Source organism: Lissotriton vulgaris, chromosome 2_1 (assembly GCF_964263255.1).
Source record: "Lissotriton vulgaris chromosome 2_1, aLisVul1.2, whole genome shotgun sequence".
Lineage (NCBI taxonomy): Eukaryota > Metazoa > Chordata > Amphibia > Caudata > Salamandridae > Lissotriton > Lissotriton vulgaris.
The window spans coordinates 169013276-169035575 of NC_141687.1; the positions used below are offsets into that span (position 1 = coordinate 169013276).

At 44.7% G+C, this 22300-nt stretch overlaps 1 protein-coding gene across 3 annotated transcripts in view; it reads right to left on the minus strand.

Moving 5' to 3' along the window:
- LOC147729765 (caspase-1-like) overlaps positions 1-22300 on the minus strand; it is a 494150-nt gene that overhangs the window by 209119 nt on the left and 262731 nt on the right. For all 3 annotated transcript variants that reach the window (XM_086954650.1, XM_086954649.1, XM_086954651.1), the window contains exon 4: positions 3712-3885. In XM_086954650.1, coding sequence (XP_086810776.1) covers positions 3712-3885 — 174 coding nt within the window. The remainder of the gene's footprint in view (positions 1-3711; positions 3886-22300) is intronic.

A 22300-nucleotide genomic window follows, 5' to 3' on the forward strand; every position in this document is an offset into this window, starting at 1 on the left:
GTTTGCTTTGTGAGTAAGCAGCTGCAATCCGACACAAATCTCGACTTTCATAGCCATCCACTGTGCAGTGTTTTGCTGTACGTTTCTCAAGGTTTGGATAAAATGTGCACTGTAGCTCTAAAACAACTATGCCTCATGAAACCTGCCCACCCAGGTGATATATATACGTGCATATTTATTTTCTGTGAAGTCATAAAGTGCTTCAAAGCCTCATCGTTGGAGTAATTGCCAATTACAATACAATGCAATATTATGTAAAACATGCATGTCATGTAGCCTTTTCAAAAATCAAAAATTTGCTTTTTTTAACATGCGCAGGAGTTTTACCTCAGTACATCAGAATGATTATGATACTGCATTGAGTGCCATTTATTAAAAGTGGAAGTTTTTAAACAAACCTACTAGAAACATTCGGCCTCCCCCTTACAACAATGCCCTTAGTGAACTAGGCGGCAAATGAAGGGCCATGTGCACTCAATATGTGGTTTATAGTCTTCTTGCTTTTTCAACAAATTCTTTAACAAAATGTGTTTTAAAATGCACCCTTTGCCAACCCTATGTAGGTTGGGTTCACTTGCTAAGTCAAAGTTAAACTCGCCCCTAACTGTTACGCCACATCACTTTGAAAAGTCACCAGCCACCACTGGGCATGTCATCAGCTCTGCATTCTGGAATGTTGACATGAGACAGCTAATGACTGACCTGAGCAGACGCAGTGCAACCTCCTCCCGTGTTGGCCCTCACACGTGTGTTGGAAACAACTTCATAAAGAATTTATTTCTACCATCCAGTGTGTGGAAAAGTCTTTACAGTGCCCAACATTGGACACTGGTCCCTTACGTCACCAACCTTTAAGTGCTTGCGGATTGTTCTGCAAATAACCATATAATGGCCTGTAGCTTAGGTTTCATTTTATGATCGGGTGCTTTTCTTTTATGTATACTACATTTATTTATTTATTTATTTTACAGACTTCTAAAGCGCCCCAGCGCCAGTGATAGATCAGAAGAGGTTGAGAGGGAGGTTGAGTTTAGGGAAACAGCCAGGTCTTGAGTGATTTGCGAAAAGGAAGAAAGTTGAGCTGGGCTCGGATGTCTGGGGGAAGTGTATTCCACAGCTTGGAAGCATTGTATGAGAATAGTCGGCCTCCAGAGCAGGCTTTCCTAATCCTGGGCACTGCTGCCAAGTTTAAAAGTGAAGAACGGAGGGTTTTGTTAGTTATGTGGGGGGCAATAAGGTCCTTAAGGATGGATGGAGCCTTTCTGTGCAGGATTTTATGGGTGGTGCAAAGAGCTTTAAAATGCACCCTTTCTTGGATAGGCAGCCAATGCAGTGATTTGAGGGCTGGTTTGGCTGAGCAGCGGCTGTGTGTCCCTGTGAGAAGACGGGCGGCAGTGTTTTGCACAGTCTGGAGTTTTGCCAGCACCTTGTTAGGGGCCCCTAGATACAGGGCATTACCATAGTCCAAACGGGACATCACAAGGCCCTGAATCAGTAGTTTTTGGGATTTTGCAGGGAGCAGAGGGAGGATTTTTCTGGAGGTCCGTAGGAGACCATAGCAAGTCCCGGCCGTTTTCCTGGCTTGGGTGGAAAAGTTAAGACCCTCGTCTAGTCAGATCCCTAAGCTCTTGATTTCATGTTTAGGGGTAGGGGGTGTGCCCATACAGGGAGGCCACAGGGACTCGGGCGGAAGTGTGACTGGTTGCCCAGGACCATGATCTCAGTCTTTTCGCTATTGAGCTTAAGGTGTGACCTGTCCATCCATTTTGTTGTGTCACTAAGACAGGTGTAGAGATTAGTGGGAGGATGGTCATGTTGACTAAGGGATACCACCAGCTGGGTGTCGTCCGCATAGGTTAAAAGCTTGATCCCAAATGGAGCGACGATCTTCTCGAGGGGGGACATGTACACATTAAAACGGGTCGGGCTCAGGGATGAGCCCTGAGGGACCCCGCAGTGTATAGGTGTTGACTTGGAGGTGAAATTACCGTCCGTAACCTGGAAGGAACGGTCACTCAAGAAGGATTCCAGCCAGGATAAGGCAGGCCTGAGATATTCAAGTCCTTGAGCCTGTGGACCAGTGTGGAATGGTTGACGGTGTTGAAGGCCGCACTGAGGTCCACGAGGATCACTGCCACTGATCCTCCTGAGTCAATGATCTTTCTTCCCTCTTCGATCACAGCCAACATCGCGGTCTCCGTACTCTGGCCTGGTCTAAAGCCCGTCTGTGAGGGTTTAAGAAGGCCATTGACTTCTGGGTAGTCGGAAAGTTGACGATTGACATATTTTTCTGCGACCTTACTGACGCCTGGTAGTAGGGAGATTGGCCGAAAATTGCTTAGGTCCAGGGGATCTAGGTGAGGTTTCTTGATCAGGGCCTTGATGATAGCCTTTTTCTAGCTCGGTGGAACAATACCATGGGAAAGCGAGGTGTTAATCAGATTCTCCATGAGAGGCAGGATGGTGGGGGGACTGATTTTAGGATGTCAAAAGGTGCGGGGTCTAATGGGGATCCACTTTTGATTGATTGTAGTATTGGGGATAGCGTATCTACTGTCGTGGGGGGGGGGGGCCCGAGTCAGCTGGGGCTCTAGAGCTTGGGGTACGGATCTGGGCAGGTTATGAGGGGGTGATTTGTCTGGAGTTTGTAGGGGGAGGGAGTTAAGAATTTTTTTAACCTTGGAATCGAAAAACTCTGCTAATTTGTTGCACCGGCTGACAGAGGGTTCCACAGGGGAGGGAGGATCGGGGGTTTTTAGGAGTTGTTTTGCAATTACATGTGTAATCTTTCTTATTCAAAGTTGGCCGTTGCTTGTATTTCACAGAAATTATTTCTCGTCTCTAACAGGAATGGCAGGGAAAGGTAACGGTGATATGGTTTGATAGCTGAAATAAACTTTTAATGAGAAGAAGGCTTTTTAAATAAAGGAACAAGCAGGTGCTCTTTTCCAGCTTTCAGGTACAATGGTGTTCTGAATTAAGGCATCAAGACTGTAGAAAAGGCATGTACTGCCAAGTGGAATATATGGGGGGAAGTCACAAGGGGAGCCTGATATGCATGCCTTCCCTCCTCTTTCCAGACAAGTAACAAGAGACCGTCTTTTGAAAATGCTCCTGCTGTTTACAATAAAACACGATTATGGTTTGTTGACCGCATGAGGGGTGCACCTCACATCACATGACTTTACACCATCAAAGGTAAGTTACATATAACGGGTTATTTGTAAGAGTAACAAATAAAAAGGGGTGTGATCTAGAGGAGTCTGCCAGAAACTATGTAATGTTAGGCGATGTAGTATAACGGATGTAGTGTCAACTGATGCAGAATAAAGTCTACCAGAAATGGAGAACAATCCAGTGGTAGTGTAAATATGAGGTCCTCATGTGCATACATGTTTATTTCACTAATTGCTTTAATAGGAACCTTCTGTCAAGGGTGGTAACACTAGCTGTAGGGACACATCCTGCACACAGTACACAGTTCATTAAGGGCACCTAAGAAAGGTCAGCAAGGATTTATAATGCTATTTACAGAAAGCCTGAATGACAGAGTAGTGCTTTGCTTGCTCATAAAGCGAATTCTAAAGAAAGGTAAGAAAATAATTTTAGTGAAGCAATAATTGATGGGAAGGAGCACCTTGAGTATCTCTCACAAATAAATAAATAAATAAATAAATAAATAAATAAATAAATAAATAAATAAAGAAGTACCTTAGAAGTCAGGTTCCTCTTGAGCTCCACCTTATAACCAAGACCTTGTAGGAGGCGCTCCATTTGAGTCTCATCGTGCTGAGACCCTCTCCTCTCACCGAGACTGTCAAACTTCTCATTGTTTATGATGAGAGCCAGGCGAGTTCTGCTCTGCTTATCGAGAATGTTGTACATCTGTGAAGAGGAAAAAAAACATGTTAATATTAACGTCTAATGTGTTAGTATCGTTTACTCTTGTTGCTGAATTGACACTGATGGAAATAATCATCCTTCTCAGAATCCTTTAGTGCTTCATGAAGTTCTAGTATTAACTCACTCACTTGTGAAGTGGTGTGGCTCACTGGTTAGAGGCGGCAGACCCGTAAGCAGAGGACGGCCCGGGACCAGGGTTCGATTCCCGACGCGGCAGGGTCGTGGACCATGGTCAGCGGGCTCGATAATTCTCGCCTCGGTGCCTACTCCAGTCAGGGACCACACTCAGCAACTCTGGGCATTAGCTTGCCTCATCTTCAAACGGCCCCCCCAGACCGCCGGGGATGCTTGGTTGCACCTTAGGGATACCCATTAGGGACCATCTCTCAGGGTGAGCCAGGACGGGTTCCCCAGCGGTCGAAGCGCGGAGATACTCCTCCGGGAGTCGATTCCTAGCACTATATAAACCCACAATTAAATTAAAATTAAATTAAATTAATTAAATTAAAATTAAAACTCATCCAGGGTTGCCCCTAGGTGACATGCTTCATCATAGGGGCCATCCCAAGCATCTACTGCTTGAGATGGCGTGCTGCGACTTGCGAAAGAGACGTAGGAGCACTTTTTTGTGAAACTATGTGTGGTACAGTGTATGGTGGAGTGGTGAGTAGTGATAGTAAAAATACCTAACTAGTGAGCTAAAGCTTTATTTCTGCTCCTAGTGAGGGTCACTCTCTTTCTGCTGCTCCCCATATCAACTCTGAGACCAAAGTTCTGAGCTCAATAAAGAGTTTTTCAGGTGTTTATACTAGAACTTTAAAAAAAGAGGGAGAAGGAGTATATGGCTGGGTTCAACCTATTGAATTTAAAGTACCACGTAAAGATCCATGTATCATGGACCGTGAAAACCCAGCCAGGGAAGGTTTTTTGAGGTATTCCCAGACTTTGGGTGTACCTCCTAGGAAAAGAAAATGTATTTTCTTGAGTCCCCTCACTCACCCAGGATTGCCCCTAGGTGACATGCTGCATCAAGGGGGCCATCCCAAGCATCTACTGCTTGAGGCGTGCTGCGACTTGCGAAAGAGACGTAGAAGCACTTTTTTGTGAAACTATGTATGGTGCAGTGTATGGTGGAGTGGGGAGTAGTGATAGTAAAAATACCTAACTAGTGAGCTAAAGCTTTATTCCTGCTCTTATCTGGTACAAAAGGGGTTAGATAAAAGGAAAAAGAACGGTTATGTGGTCATGATCCCTAATATCTTGTTGACATGTTTCAAGGTGTCCCCTACACCTTTTCTTCAGGACAGCATGAGGGCCCTCCTAATGTGTGCCACTCCTATGTATAAGCCTAAATTTTAGGGTAGTAACAATATTTTAGCAAAAGAAGAAGCACACCTAATGTGTGTGTCTATATACATACGGTGAGTGCTGTAGCCGCAGTATCTGTATTGTTGGAGAAAAACAAGACTTGTAGGTCAAAATACACATTGCTTGCCCATGTGGGCAGGTCTTGTTTCATACCATGATCGGTCAATTATGGTTTGGTGCATAAACAAAATCAGAAGTGTTGCGTTCATAAGTGCTCCTAAAAATAATATTAAAGTAAACAGCATTGAACAGTTTCATATGTTTCATCAGTGGCTGTTATAGGTGTTCCTGTTATAAGGAAATGTAAACATAAAACACTCAATTCACTAGACATACCAGCACATACATGTAACATGCAACATAGATTATTAATTTGTTTTCTGAAAAAGACGTACTTTTTAGTTAGCAATGTTATGCCCCATGGTCTGCTCAGGTGGAGGGGCCTGGTGACACTGTTGGTAAAAAAGAATTTGAGCAGGAAAGAGTAAATCGCTGTTTTTTGTTCTTATGAAAGATTGTCAAAAAAAGAGCCTGAGAAATAAATAAATAACTAATGATAGTTAACAAACGGGCAGGAAATTAGTAATAAAGCCCGTACGGCGCTCTTTCCAGAGAAATCCTGTTCTGTTACGAGAAAAGTTACGAGCACTTACTTGATTTTGGTTTAGGATTCGCGCCCACCCCAACACTGGACAAATTCCAACTCAGCTGTGAATTGAACAAATTCATCCGGAAAGTTAAACTCAGGGTGTTTTTTGAAAATAAAACCAATATGGAGATGGAGAAAGGAGACACTGGTCTCCACCCAAAACCACACCAACAGCGACCCTCCCAGTAGAAATACTGGCATTTGAGAAGGCAGTCCAAAAGGAAGTAGGAGACATGGATCCTGACACTTTTAAAGTGTTCCATTACACATCTAGACAGGAACTAGCAGCAATCAGAACATTGGCCAATGACAAAAACATCACCATAAAACCAGCAGACAAAGGTGGAGGCATCGTCATTAAAGACACAGAAGTCTACCGACAAGAATGCCTAAGACTACTTTGTGACGAGAGGAATTACAGACGACTCAAGGAAGACCCGACTGAGAGACTGAGGATTGGGATAAGCAGCATGGTGGAGCAAGAAAGAAGGGGACTTCCTTAATGGCAAAAAACCTATAATTCCCTATTTTTATACTATCTGAAAGATACAGAAGACTTTAGTGAATCCACCCGGGAGACAAATCGTCTCAGGGATTGGATCGATTCTAGAGCCACTTTCAAAATTCGCAGATGCATTCCTACGGCCAATAATGCAGTCTACCAACATATACTTGAAGGACACAAAAACAGCACTATGCCTACGGAGAGATCTCAGTTTTGACCCTAATAACAACATCCTGATAGGGCTAGATGTGGAAAGCTTGTATACTACCTTGCTTTCCACAAAGAAACATTAGATATCTTAGAAGAAACCCTTTTCAATACTACCTGGCCTTATCACACACCACAACATGTTGTACTTGAGTGTTGGAAGTGGGCTCTTACAGAAAATATCTTTCAGTTCGAGGACCTCTTGTTTAAACAACAACATGGCACGAGCATGGGAAGTGCATTTGCTCCAAGTGTGGCGGGACTGTACGTCCACCACCTAGAGGAACAAAAAAAATTTTCAGAGCAAAACCACATCGCCAAAAAATTCTGGAATGGAAGAGATACATCGACAACATTCTAATAATATGGGAAGGTGATGAAAATGAAGCAAACAACTTCATCAACTGGTTAAACCTACAAAACACATACCTTAAATTCACCCATACAATGAGCAGATCAGATCTAGTATTCCTAGACCTTAACATTATGGCAAAAGAAGGCTCTCTGAAAACTACGACGCATTTCAAATCAACGGCAAAGAACAGCCTCTTATTGTTTGACAGTTTCCATCCACGCCTCCTCAAAGAAAACTTCCATTTGGAAACTTCCTCGGATTAAGGATGAATTGCTCAGATACTGCTGATTATGACATACAAGCTAGAGAACTAGCTGACTAACTAAAACAGCAAAAATACCCTGCAAAAACAATTGCAAAGAAAAGGGCTAGAAACAATCACAGGGACGCCCTCCTGGAGACCTATGAAACAAGCATTTGCAATGCGATAGGTCTCGCATTAGGAAATTTTGAGCTATTGGTATTGTAAATGACAAATATTTTATTTGTGTTGGTTTTGAAAATAGCGAAATTAATAGCTTTGTCATTTACAATTCCAATAGTTTTAACTTTTGAAAACGTGACACCTATAGCATTCGTAATGCAATATGTGTTGTATTTACATGACTTAGAGGTATTAATATTACAAATAACAATGGCTTTATTTTTTTTGATAATTTATACTTAAATAAAAGATATTGTAATTTATAATGGCAATAGCTTAAACTTTTGTAAATAACTTTTGGAAAGATTATGTTCAGTGTATTTTATTGTGATGAAAATCCAAGAACAGCAGTGAAATATTAACATCTTTTTGCGACATTTGTAATAAAGCTTGAAACATTGAGAGAACATGTTAGAACCAGTTGTTGTTGAATGGTTGTACAGTGATGCTGTGGCGTTCAGTGGTGCTGAGTGATGCTGTGGCCTTCAGTGGCGCTGAGTGATGCTGTGGCCTTCAGTGGTGCTGAGTGATGCTGTGGCCTTCAGTAGTGCTGAGTGATGCTGTGGCGTTCAGTGGTGCTGAGTGATGCTGTGGCCTTCAGTGGTGCTGAGTGATGCTGTGGCCTTCAGTGGTGCTGAGTGATGCTGTGGCCTTCAGTGGTGCTGAGTGATGCTGTGGCCTTCAGTGGTGCTGTGCCCTTCAGTGGTGCTGTGGCGTTGAGTGGTTCTGTGGCGTTGAGTGGTTCTGGTGCGTTGAGTGGTTCTGTGGCATGGAGTGGTGCTGCGGCGTGGAGTGGTGCTGTGGCGTTGAGTGGTGCTGTGGCGTTGAGGGGTGCTGTGGCGTTGAGGGGTGCTGTGGCGTTGAGGGGTGCTGTGGCGTTGAGTGGTGCTGTGGCGTTGAGTGGTGCTGTGGCGTTGAGTGGTGCTGTGGCCTTGAGTGGTGCTGTGGCCTTGAGTGGTGCTGTGGCCTTGAGTGGTGCTGTGGCGTGGAGTGGTGCTGTGGCCTTGAGTGGTGCTGTGGCGTGGAGTGGTGCTGTGGCATTGAGTGGAGCTGGAACAAACCCTCTTAGAAAAAGAAGAGATGGGTGTATAAGCTCCGCACAGACGCCATAGGGCTTAATGAGAACATACCATGGGGGCAGTTCGTAAGATAATGTTCCCGCTTTACGAACTGTTATTGAGTCACCCCCTCCATAATGGACAACCACTTTAACAATCGATGATCTTTGAAATACTTAAAATCCAATTTTTTAGAGTAATGGATTGCTTTCCTCACTTCTGTTTTTTTTGTTTTTTTTATTTTGCACATGCATCAAAATTTGTCATGCTCAACATAAATCAGCCGCCACGCATGACGGACCAGTCAGAGTCCAATAGCCAATGTCAGATAATTACACAGTATTTTCGAATTTCTAAAACATCACTTTTTGAGTGAAAATCGGGGCACTAAGAACAAAAAACTATTGTGCAGTATAGGAGTCAAAGCACCCATAACCAGGAAAGAAGTTGCTGTTCTTGGCAAGATAGTTTCCAGAATTATCACTTCATTTGCTTACCCAACAAAAGTTTGCTGTCTATAAAGCTTTGCCAACTTTCGGCTTTTTTCTAGTAAAGCATTTAAAAATGAATCCCAGATAACTGAGAATTCCTCTTTCCAATATCAAAATGGCCGCCATGCTCTACTGATCGCATAGGATTCGATACCCAGTATCGGACTATGCACATCATTTCAGAACCTTATAATAATGTTTTAAAATCAATGGCACGCCGAACAATGATAAGTTAAATTGTACATTAGAATTAAAGAGGCAGAGCGTCCCAAAGCCCCAATATAACACATTGAGTGTAACAATGGCGGCTGCTTTTTTGCAGTACATTCACCGCCTGACTGACGCTCTAGTCTTTCCCTTTCCTTTTTTTGCGCCATACGCGGGAAGACTAACGTTCTAAAATACAGCCCGGGGCCTCGACATACTAACATTCGGTCGAGCCGGGGAACAGTAGGTCATATTGACGGAGGCAAGCCAGAGTCAAGTGCTCGTAACTTTTCTCCTTACAGAACAGGATGTCTCTGGAAAGAGCGCAATACCGGCATTATTACTAATTTCCTGCCCGTTTGTTGACCATCATTAGTTATTTATTTATTTCTCAGGCTAGTTTTTGGACAATCTTTCACGAGAACAAAAAACAGCGATTTACTCTTTCCTGCTCAAATTCTTTTTTACCAACAGTGTCACCAGCCCCCTCCACCTGAGCAGACCATGGGGCATAACATTGCTAACTAAAAAGTACGTCTTTTTCAGAAAACAAATTAATAATCTATGTTGCATGTTACATGTATAACAGGGACACCTATAACAGCCACAGATGAAACTGTTCAATGTGGTTTACTTTATTATTATTTTTTAAGAGCACTTATGCACGCAACACTTCTGATTTTGTTTATGCACCAAGCCATAATTGTGGGCAGGCAATGTATATATTTACCTATAAGTCTTGTTTTTCTCCAACAATACTGATACTGCGGCTACAGCACTAACCGTATGTATATAGACACACACATTAGGTGTGCTTCTTATTTTGCTAAAATATTGTTACTACCCTAAAATTTAGGCTTATACATAGGAGTGACATGAGGCGGGCCCTCATGCTGTCCTGAAGAAAAGGTGTAGGGGACACCTTGAAACATGTCGACAGGATATTAGGGATCATGACCACATAACAGTTCTTTTTCCTTTTATCTAACCCCTTTTTATTGTACCAGCTAGGAGCAGGAATAAAGCTTTAGCTCACTAGTTAGGTATTTTTACTATCACTACTCACCACTCCACCATACACTGCACCACACATAGTTTCACAAAAAAGTGCTCCTACATCTCTTTCGCAAGTCGCAGCACGCCTCAAGCAGTAGATGCTTGGGATGGCCCCAATGATGAAGCATGTCACCTAGGGGCAACCGTGGGTGAGTGAGGGGACTCCAGAAAATACATTTTATTTTCTTAGGAGGTACACCCAAAGTCTGGGAATACCTAAAAAAAACCTTCCCTGACTGGGTTTTCACGGTCCATGATACATGGATCCTTACGTGGTACTTTAAATTCAATAGGTTGAACCCAGCCATATCCTCCTTCTTCCTCTTTTTTTAAAGTTCTAGTATTAACACCTGAAAAACTCTTTATTGAGCTCAGGACTATGGTCTCAGAGTTGATATGGGGAGCAGCAGAAAGAGAGTGACCCTCGCCAAACAGGAACTGTCTTTTCTGAAAGGTAACAGATCCTAAGTACTACAAACTGCCAGCACATCTACAAAGGGTGGCGATATGGATGGCAAAGGCCAAAACTGTGGAAACCCTTTTTGTTCAAAAAGCAATTGTGTATTTCCTATATGCCCGCAGCGTTTTCTCTCTTATGTTAGCCTAATTCCACGTACTATGCTGCCTTTGCTTTGCACACGAACAACTTTGTATTGGTGCTACACATTTAGTTTATAAATAGGCTGCACAAGTTTTGTTAAGTTCATGTGCTGGGATTTATACGGAACAATTCATACAAGGTTGAAAAACACTACACTCTATTTTGTCTGTGGTCAGACACTAACACCTGGACATAATAGACAAATCCAGCTGCTGTTTTTAACATGCAACTCTTATCATATAAACCATAATCTGTTTTGAAAACAGAAAGAACACATTTACGCAGAGCAAAGGTCCTGAGTTGATTAAGAGCTCTGTTGGCTGAAATGCAGAACAAATACCTATGTATGCCAGGTATAGTGTCCTCCACTAATCCAAGAAATCTCCAATATATCACTGTGCTTCTATAGTGAGGGTAGGTGTAGGCACAACTGTATTCCAATATGACAGGCCTTTTCCTTGTGTAGTTTGTTAATTATGCTAATCACATTTTTGACTAGCATGTCTTTTAATTGCAGCATAGTTATTGCATAATAGAACACAGCACTTTCAAATATTGTAAGCTTTCTCTGTGTCTCTATTCTGTTTTTTGTGGCTATGTATGAGCCTGTATATGGCTGCGGTCAAGTCTTATCACCGCGCGGTTTGTAGAACCCGGGCTGATTACTACGCTCTGGAGTTTCGCAGTAGTGGGAACCCTGTTAAAACCATTTTTAATGCCCTTAAAGACCTTGTGGCAAGGAAGCCTGCCGGTAACTCCATCAGCTCCAACACGCATTGTGAAGCTCTGGCGGCTTTCTTCCTGGAGAAGGTCCAGACCATATATAGGGCCTTCCCCCCCTCCACTGCACAAACCAGTATGGGGCCACCTACCCTGCCGGATCAGGTGGTGCTAGACTCTCTCCCCTCTCTCTCTTTGGAGTCTTATACGGCCTTGGCTCTCCGAGTTAAGTCTGGGTCGCCGGACGACCCGCTCAAGCCACCAATGTTCAGAGACCAGTTTTTTGCCCGCCCGGTTTGCGACTTAATCAACACGTGGCTATCATCAGGCCAGGTGCCTTTGAAATGGAAGCATGCGGTAGTAATGCCCATTTTGAAAAAACCATCTCTCGACCCTACAAAATCGGAGAACTACCGCCCGATTTCGCTTCTCCCGTGGCCAGCCAAACTCGCGGAGGCGCATGTTAACACCGCCCTCACTGGTCATCTGTCGCGTGCCAACATTCTGGACGACACCCAGAATGGTTTTCGGGCTGGCCACAGTACGGAGACAGCACTGCTATCTATGGTCGAGCACCTGCGGGTAGTTCTGGATGCAGGTCAAACGGCGGCGCTTGTTTTGTTAGACCTAAGCGCCGCCTTTGACACGGTCTCCCATGATATTCTCCTGCAACGTCTTGAGGAGATAGAGGTGATCGGCACTGCACACCAGTGGTTTCGTTCGTTTCTCAGGGATCGTTCCTTCTGTGTGGCGTCCCCGCCCTACCAGTCCAAATGTCATCCTCTGTCTCTCGGGGTCCCACAGGGTTCCTCGCTGAGCCCCACGTTGTTTAACATCTACGTGAGGCCGCTGGCTGAGGTTGTGAAACTCTGTGGTATGACCATGGTGTCGTACGCAGATGACACCCAGCTAGCGGTCACGATCAGCGGGGACTCTGGGGTGGACGCCCCAAGATTCAGAGAAGGACTCAGGGCGGTGGCTGGTTGGATGACGTCCAACTGTCTCCAACTAAACGCCAAAAAAACGGAGGTGATGATCTTTGGGAAGCGGACGGACCTATGGGGAGATACCTGGTGGCCCTCTGAGCTTGGGCCGACCCCCACTCCGGTTGCGGAGATCAAAAATCTTGGTGTTTGGCTGGACCCTTACCTCAACTTCGTTGGCCACACCAAAAGGACGGCGGCGTGTTGCTTCGGCATCTTGCGCAATCTGCACCCTGCCCTTAAATATTTTGATGCCGCAACTCGTCAATTGGTGGTGCAAGCAACGGTTTTGGCTCGGCTGGACTATGCCAGCTCCCTTTTCATAGGATTAAACCAGGCCGAGTTAATTCGACTTCAAAGAGTGCAGAACGCTGCGGCCAGAGCAATCGTAGGTCTTCCTAGGTTTTGCTCGGCCGGTCCATCTTTGCGAGCCCTGCATTGGTTACCCGTTAGGCAGCGGATCCACTTTAAAGTTTTGTGCCTTTCCTTCAAGATTCTGAAGGGCCTATCGCCTCCCTTACTGCGCCAACTTTTGTGCCCTTATATCCCTGGCCGCACTTTGCGCTCGCTGGACCAAGAACTAGCGGTAGCCCCTCGGTTCAAACTCAGTCGGGTGGGGGGCCGCTCTTTTAAGGTGCGGGCAGCCGCACTCTGGAACGCTCTCCCGTTGAAACTTCGGACCCTTGGTGACCTGCTTTCCTTCCGCAAGGCCGCTAAAACCCATTTATTTTCTGAGCTCTGTTAAATCCATCACTCCCCCATTTTTCAGTAATATTTTCTGTTTCTCTGTTGTGTTGTGTTCGCCACCTTGTCGGTGCGCCGGGACGCTCCTTCGCTGGAGCAGCCGTGCGCAATACAAATAGCACTAACATAACATGAGTGAGAGGAAGAAAGGTGATAGCCTACTACCACCATCCCTGAGAGGGTCTAGAGTGTTGCATTTAGGGATGCCAAATTACTTGTCTCTCTATAAAGGCTAGGAAAGCAAGTAAGGCACTATGAGCTAGTCTGGATTTGGGTCCAGAGGCACTGATGTTGTATGGTGACTCGGTTCCTACATACTGATGTTCTGTGGTCCCAGGCATAGTTCTGTTTCTAAGCTGAATCCCTGCAACATGCGCCCAATATTGGGCCTGGTACTAATTTACGGGTCTCCTGAGAAGTGTTTGAGCATATACCCACAATACCATATACAGTAGTACCCAAAATGAGAGCCACAGCAATATAGCGAAGGGATGTTAAAAACCGATGCATGACCGAACATGTCAACATTAAGCAGCGTCGCTGCTGTAGATATAACAAGCGGAGAGGCATGAAAAATACATAAGCCCCCACTTACCATTGTTAAGTCTTTCCACATTCGATTTGACAGAATGTGCAGTAGTTCAGGGACAAATGGAGAGACCTCTCTCATTTCTTCAGAAAAACTGGCAATATCTAGGGAGCTTACACAGACAAAGTCCCTACTAGTCAATTTATTACGCATAGCCAACTACCGCAGACAATGATACAGTCATGGGGATCATAAACGCCTTAGAGATGAGGCACAACGATTGTTACTCATTATCAACACAGTACGCAAAGCTATCTAAGAGATTCAGCACGACTGCAATAGCCAGGTTTTGAGCCTTTTCTTAAATGAAGTTTCGTTGGGAGAAGCCAGAGTAGATAATGGCAAAAAAGTCCAATGTTTGGGGGCTAGATAACAAAAGGAGTGGCCTTCCAGACGGGCACACTGCACCGGAGGAGCCAAAAGAAACAGCTGATGCTAGGATCTTAAAGAAATTGTAGGAGCATAATGCTGAATTCTGTTCCTGAGGTAAACAGCACCTTAGTGGTGAAAGGTGCAAAAAGTAAGCAGCAGGCGCTTAAAAGAAATACGCGTGTGAATTGTAAACTAATATTGAGACCTATGAATACGCAACGGCACAACACTGAAGGATATTAAGGCCAGATGGGAATTGGACATACACAAAAACCTCTCTGTGGTTTACTCGGACAGTACAAAGAAATCTGTTTTGCGAGTATCCAGAAACTCCTGCTTCAAATATGTACAGCTTAATTAACAGCACCAGGTCTACCTAATACTCAAGCACATTCATATGATCTAGCCAAATGCATGCAGTAATTGCACCAGGTTTGGAGAAGAAGCAGCTGGCTTCTTATATATTGTAGGAAGCTGGCTCTGTATATTGTACCCCAAAGGAAGGTAGTGTGCCCAGAGTTCAAGGAGTCCCCAAAGGTATAGCAGAGGCTAAATTAGGTAAGTACTAACAGCTCTCTTTGTGGTAGTGTGGGTGAGCAGTTAGGCTTATCCAGAGGGTGTGTTAAGCATTTATTGTATTCACCCTATTATGACTGACCGCACACACACAGAGACAGAATCCAGACCAATTGGGTAAGTATAACAAAAGGTATACTTGTAGTTTTCTACTAGTACCAAGCCGGACTTGATAAAAGATGGGTAAATATACTTTCAATTGTAGTCCTTTACACAGAAATGCAATTGGATGATGGATTTGTAGTTCTTACAGGTTTGTATCACTTTAAAATGCAGTTTGAATTACACAGTCATTTCTTTCAGATTACTTTTTAGTTACTTTTGGAGTACTTCGAATACTGGGTTGGTATGCCTAGATACCACACCTTTGGATCTTACAATACAAGATAAGTAAGACTTTTTATACTTTGCAGTTTAGTTCTCTTTTCTCCATACTAACATCAGTTCAACACTTTACAGCATTTTAGGCCGAAATTCTCTTAGCATGGGTTCTTGTGGGAAGTGCTAGCAGTTTCTCGGTTTAGTACACTACTTACGAGTGCGCGTTTTGGGGGTTAGGACCAAGGTGCCCCAAGGTCTAGATGGGTACTTAAGTTGCAACACCAGCTGCACTGGGGCAGATGGGTGCAGGGTGCCAAAAGGTAGTTAGAGACCCTCTGCTTTTCAAAGGAGACGTTCTGTTCTGTGAAGGTGCTTCAGGCTCAGGCAGGGAGATTTCCTGAAGGCGTCCACCGGCTGGAGAGGTAGGTTGGGATCTTGGGGGATGCCTGGACCCCGTCGGTTGGGCCACCCAAGGCTTGAAGGGCTTCGGGTACAGGGGTGTCTTCTGACATTGGGTTTTCTTACCAGCTCCTGTCGCAATCGTATGAGACCGCAGGCATTGTCTACACGCTTGAGCGAGGTTGGGATCACCAGATCCCAGGTCAGGATCGCTGGGGAATCCTCCTTGTGTGGTGTTAGGCCTCTGGAACACGGGCAATTGGAGCCGGGTGCAGAATCATGGAGTCACTGGAATCCGGATTCTGTGGGAGAGCCTTTGCTTGAGCAAATCCGATGCTCACTGGACACAGAGTCTGTAAATTGGTTGCAGGTCCTCCTGGCTCTTGGGGTTGCTGGCTGCTGGCCTCGCTGGGGTTCTTGCTGGAGGCAGGTCATAGACTTAACAGGCCGGTAGGGCTGGGACCGCAGCAGTTGGTGTCCTCTTCTTCGTCCTGGCTCAGCATGGCTCTTCGGTCCTTCTTTCTTCATCAAATCTGCGGAGGCGAAGTTCAGGGTTGCCCTTAAATCCTACATTTATGGGTGTTAAAGGGGGGTGCAGGTCAGGACCAATGTGTCCCTTCCTTGTGGTGGGTACACCCCCTATTATGCCACCCTCCAGTGGGAGGGGGCATGAGCCTCTGCCTAATTGGCTGAGATGTGTGCTGCACCTTGCCTCCCCCACCTGAGTGGTGGGGTTGGCGAAGGTGGGCACACCTCTCTTCCTAGCTTGGTTTTCCTGTCGATTCTCCTGCGCAAAGTGGGGGCCAGAACCGACGGAAGCCAGTTGCTGGCGGTAGCAAAAGGCAGAGATAGCTTCCAATGGCGGCAGGCCTTTGAAGATCCCACTTTCGTGGACACAGCTTATCTGAGGGAGTAGGCATGACCCCTCTGCCCAGCATGGACATGTTGCTGTTAATTAAGCTGTATATATTTGTTTTAGAAACCTGTCTGGTGGTGGCAAATTGCAGGGAGCCATTCAGGGACCACATCAAGGCTGGTCGATTTTCAGGGGGCATCTCTAAGATGCCCACTGAGTGCCTTTTACATTAAATCCAACACTGGCATCAGTGCGGGCTTAATGTGCTGAGAAATTTGCTACTAAACCTCCTGTTTTTTATTAAAGCCAATACGGAGCTGTGGAGTTTGAAATGACCAACTCCCAGACCATATACTCTTTATGGCTTTACTACACTTCGGCACGCCACCTTCTGTTATTAGGTTTTACACTGGCTAATAGAGTCATTGCAAGGTGTTGGAAAACATCTGTAGCGCCTTCCTTGTCTGCTTGGAAGAATGGGTGGGACTTCTGTATGGGATTGGAAATACCAATTTTCAAAGAAAGGGGATGCCCGCAAAAATTATTTTAAATTTGGAAGCGATGGGCAGACTATCGGGGCCTGCAGTTGGAGCCAGTCTCTACTACAGGTGTACTGGACTCAGTTTAACTTACTAATTATATGCAAACAACAGGTCAAGGTGTGATAATATACTTTACATGTTGGTGTGGGTGTTGGATAAGGGAGGATGATTAGAGTGTGATGGGAGTGGGGTTGTTTTTGCTCTACTTTCTTTATTTGTTTGTATTTGCTTCCTTTTTTCCTTGAACGTATTGTATAACTGTCAAAGTCATGATGTTATAAGTTTATTGTGCAGACGTTTTCTGGGGTATAGAGCTCTGCATCATATTTGCTACTTGACACATAAAATCTGTTAAAAAAACATGTTTTACATTCTAGATAGAGTTGGTTAGAGAGGACTGTAGGGAGGAGAACTGGATGGAATCCTTTTCATTGAAGTAAATATTTGTTTAAACTTATAACATCTCTGGATCCGTAATTTGAATTGCATAGGATCTTACACTTGGCGACAATTAGAAGAAACCTTATCATCAACAAGTTGATGGATGGACTTCAGTATCAGCCAACACTCTCAGCTTTCTTACAATTTTTTACAATATGTTCCTGATTTTCTTTCCATCTAAAGTATCATTACTATTCCTTTTACTTTGCCATATTTATGTATTTTTTTTCTGGACGTCTGGAACCAAACTGGAACACATTTAATAATATCTTAAATTTATTACTGGATTTTCTAGTGCATAATCAACTATTTTTCCTGTTTTCACAAGAGCACTTATTGATGTTCTGGATTTTCTGTTACTTTGTCTAGTTTTAATTAGGCTGCTCATCGATTTTCAACCTTAATCTGTGCACGTTCTACTGCAAGACTTGCTACCACCTCAAGGTCCAGCACAATCCTCCCCACACGCAAGAATTTCTTCACATGCTCCCACGGAGCCCCACTCTGTGCTCTCTTGAGCTTGTAAAGGCAGTTGTTCCATCTCCCTGTGCGTCAAGGAGCACGACGAGTCCGTATCTGATTGCTGGTGCAGTATACTGCCAGCAATTTCTTTGCAAAGATAGAGTAATTATGTTCCTTTAATGCTGTAGAGGCAAACACTATAAACATTTCAGAACCATTCTTCTTCTGCTTGAGGACAGATTCAATTCCCTTCTAACTAGCATTGGTGACAAGACAACATGGGGAACCAGATTCAAAACAATTCAACTTAGGTGTGAATGCAAATACTTCTTAATTCTTGTTTACAATCATCGAATAGGTGTGGTTTTTTACTTATAAAGTGTGCTTAAATTCCGCCACCCCCAGAAAGGTTTACACCTCTACCTTCTTGGTTGGACTTTTTACATTTTGGAAGGTTTTAACAAAGTCTGCCTTGTGTTTGATTCCTTCACCAGAATTGAAGTGTACTAAACAATCTATCTCAAAGTTGGCTAAACAAACTTTAGATTTAAGTGTCAACTGAGTCTTTTTTTCTTCATCATTTCTGACTCAACTAGATTTAATCCATCATTGGAAATACTCTTTCAGCATTTCCAGAGTTTATCACAATATACAAATGCTGTTTACATTATGTGAACTGCTGTTTCACTTTAACAATTTACTAATCAGCTTTTTTAGGTCTTGCCACCCAATCAGCACAAGCTTGTGTTAGTGAAAACACCTATTGCTCTGGTCAGCTTGCAGTGGACAATTAAGCCAACCAATGGTAAGCAGTGCTAAACGTTAGTTGGCTTTATTGTCACTTTTGTTTGCTTGCTTTTTGTTCGTAAGCCTGTGTAGGCTTTCCTTCTCTTCTTGTGTTTGTCCTTCCCCTGGAGCATGGCCTTGCTACCTTTGTCCAACTGCCAGCAAGGTGAAGAACATACGGGTGTATGAAAAGCTGTTGGGAAATAAATTGACAAACACTGCTTTGAGACAATTATTGTACCTGTGGAGTCAACTGAGCGGTTTACTTCAGTTGTTCTTGTTCATAAAGGGCCGTGGCAATGTTAGGCTCCTTGTTGAATTTAGAAAGCTAAATAAGAATATCGTTGAAAAAAGGTCCAAACCTTCCAAAAACATTAGAATGTCAGTCTTGATAGAGCTGGGGTTGCCTGGATATCACACCTGTTCACAAGTCTCAGAGGCATGTCTGCTGGGGATCATGCTGAGACCTACGAAGATGAGAGTGGAGTGCAGATTCGTTGATCTTACATTGCTACTTGCTAGAGGGCTGTATGCATTCTCATGGCAATTGGCGAGGTTGCTTGGGGAGCCAAAATGCAGGGCAGAAACTTGGCGATGGGTCATAGGTAAACTCATATCTAGTGATAAGAACTCAAAGTAGGGGGAAACATGGAGGAACTGAAAGCTCAAATATCGCATACCCTATTGTTGTGGTTCCCCAGATGAGAACATCGCCCACCCTAGATGAATAAACAAACTTGAAAACAGGGTGACTGAATAAGAGGACCAAACAACAATCGGGGTTGATTGAATTGGGTGACACCCCAGGGCTTCACATGTGAGAAGTTGGTAACATATTTAAGAAGCCCCTGACTGTTACCCGAATCTAAGTATCACATGAACTCCTATCAGCGCTATAATAGTAACTGGGAAAAGTATCAGTTTTTCTGTCTAACCTTGATCGCCCGAAGAGAGATTTGTAAACTGTGAAAGGATGCTAGTCCCCCTCTCTATGAAAACTGGTTGCGTGCAGCATTAGGTATGGCACGTCTAGACATGGGCCTGGCACATAATGGTAATAATAATGTGTGGGAAGCTTTGATCTCGTGGGGCAAAGTGATGAGGCTGGTCTAAGGCCTCAAAGGTTCTATGATTACACCATGCCTCGTACAAAGAAGCAGGCCTGGTTGGCCCAAGGCGAATGCAAGAACATCAGCCCTGGGCGCCCAGGTTGGATCGGGTTTTAATTGTTCATTTTGCAGACGCCAATGGTGAAATGAGGACCTTAAAATTTTTTTTTTTTAAGTATCAGCTTTGGGAAATGGAAACAAAAATAGGGCCTATGAGTTAATCGAAAAAATGAGTCTTCTAAGACATGATACTTGAAAGTAAATTGGATAGACAGGATAACCCTGAATATGCACCACTCCATGAAACACAGTGTTTTATTTAGCTAATGTACTGTTTAAATACTGAAATATGCATAACCAGCAGAGATCCCTGCAGGTATACAAGGACATAAGTATAGGAATGATAATATTGATGATGTACTTATTCTAAACAAAAAAACAATCAACCAAAATATGATTGAGGAAGACAAAAGGTGTGCCCTCATTGTGTAGCATCTCAATGGTGTGTTGTAAGCAGATGTACATTCATATTTAACTTTACTGCAGAGGTAGAGGGGCTGATGGGGAAATCATAGGATTTTACAGTAACTGGACGGGTCACGAGATCTGTGCAAGGGTCAAAGCCAGGCGCGGGATGGAGGAGTGGTGCAGGAGGAACAGGTAAGGAGTGGGGGGGGGAATTGGGAGTGAGGGAGTGGATGGGTCGTGGGATGTGAAGGCAGGAAAGAGGGCGAGAAACGAGTAAAACAGTGTAGAAACTGAGCAAAAGAGGCACAGCAGAGAGGCAGAAAAGAAAGTGGCACAGAAAAAAGTGCGAGAAAAGAATAAAGAGGCACAAAATAAGGAGCGAAATGGCAAAAAAGAAGCAGCACCAAACAAGGGGAGAGAGTGTGAGAAAAGAGCGAGACACCATACAAGGGTGAGAAAGTTAAAGAGCAGAAAGCAATTAGAAAGGTAAAGGGAAGAATGAGCACAAAACAAGGTGCAAATTTGAGAAAGGAGCAGAAGGCAAGGAGACAGGTAACAGCAGCAGAAAAGGCAAAGGCAACAGAAAAGACAAAAGCAAGAGGCAACAGAGTGCAAAGTGCAACTCTAGTGTGAGAGAGTGTGTGAAATGAAAGAACAGGTGGCAACCAGAGGCAAAGGAGGCAATAAAGGCAACAGGCAGATCGATGTCCAACAGAGGCGAGGTCGAGGACAGAGGCGCAGGCACGAGAGACAAAGTGCGCTGGAGAGCAGGTGAAAGCCTCAAGGCGCTGTAGAACTGGCGCTGCAGCCACCATTAAGTAGTCCCTAGGAGGGGGGGGAAGGACCACAGTGGGCGGTAGACAGGGTTAGGGTGGAGCACAAGAAGGTGCAGCGGCACGGGAAGAACAGGTTGCGTTGCAGGTGGGAAGAAGGATGAAAACGAGTGAAGAAGAGTGAAAGTGTGTAAAACAAGTAAAAGAGAAACTCAAAAAAGTAGCACAGAAGAAAGTGCAATAAAAGCGAAGAGACACAAAATAAAAAGCAGGAAAGCGCATAATGCCAGAAAATAGAGCACAAAACCTGGTGAAAGAAAGTGTGAAGAAGAAAAGAAAAGGCCACAGAAGGGGGAGAGAGATTGAAAAGAGAGCAGAAGGCAACAAGAAAGGTAAATGCAGGAAAGAGCGCACAACAGAGTGCAGGTGCGAGAAGAAAGAAAAAGGCCACAAGAAAGATAAAGGGAACAGGAAAGTCAAAGGCAAGAGAGGCAAAAGGCAACAGAGGGCAAAGGGCAACAGAGGGCAAAGAGCAACAGAGGGCAAAGAGCAACAGAGGGCAAAGGGCAACAGAGGGCAAAGGGCAACAGAGGGCAAAGGGCAACAGAGGGGCAAAGGGCAACAGAGGGCAAAGGGCAACAGAGGGCAAAGGGCAACAGAGGGCAAAGGGCAACAGAGAGCAAAGGGCAACAGAGAGCAAAAGGCAACAGAGAGCAAAAGAGAGCAAAAGGCAACAGAGAGCAAAAGGCAACAGAGAGCAAAAGGCAACAGAGAGCAAAAGGCAAGAGAGCAAAAGGCAAGAGAGCAAAAGGCAAGAGAGCAAAAGGCAAGAGAGCAAACGGCAACTGTAGGGTGAGAGAGAATTTGAAATCAAAGACCCAATGGCAACAAGAAAAGCAAAAGCCAAGAGAGGCAGAATAGTATAGAAAGGCAGCACGTAGACGTCCAGGAGCCAGACCACAGGGGGCAGAAGCCAGGCGGACCCACTCCCCTCCCCATACATCACGGGTAACAGCCCAGGGAACGAGGAACAACACAAGGAACGATGGTGAGGAAGCCAAAAGCCTGGCGTGCCAAGTCCTGCTCCAGCTCCTCTATAGGTCTGCAGGAGAGGGCACCTCCGCTAGCCCGGGACCCCCGATTCTATCCGGCAGCGGGAGAGTCCAGGGGCTCAAACGATGCTCACTCGCGGGGTGCTGAAATCACAGGAGTGCGCCAGAAACTGCGACCCTCAGCCGCTGAGAGGCAGACAAGCAGCCCCGGGGCTGATGCTCCATGTGCGGCGGGTACCTTCACCAGCAGCCTTGGTTATCCTCAACCGCCGGCCAACTTCTT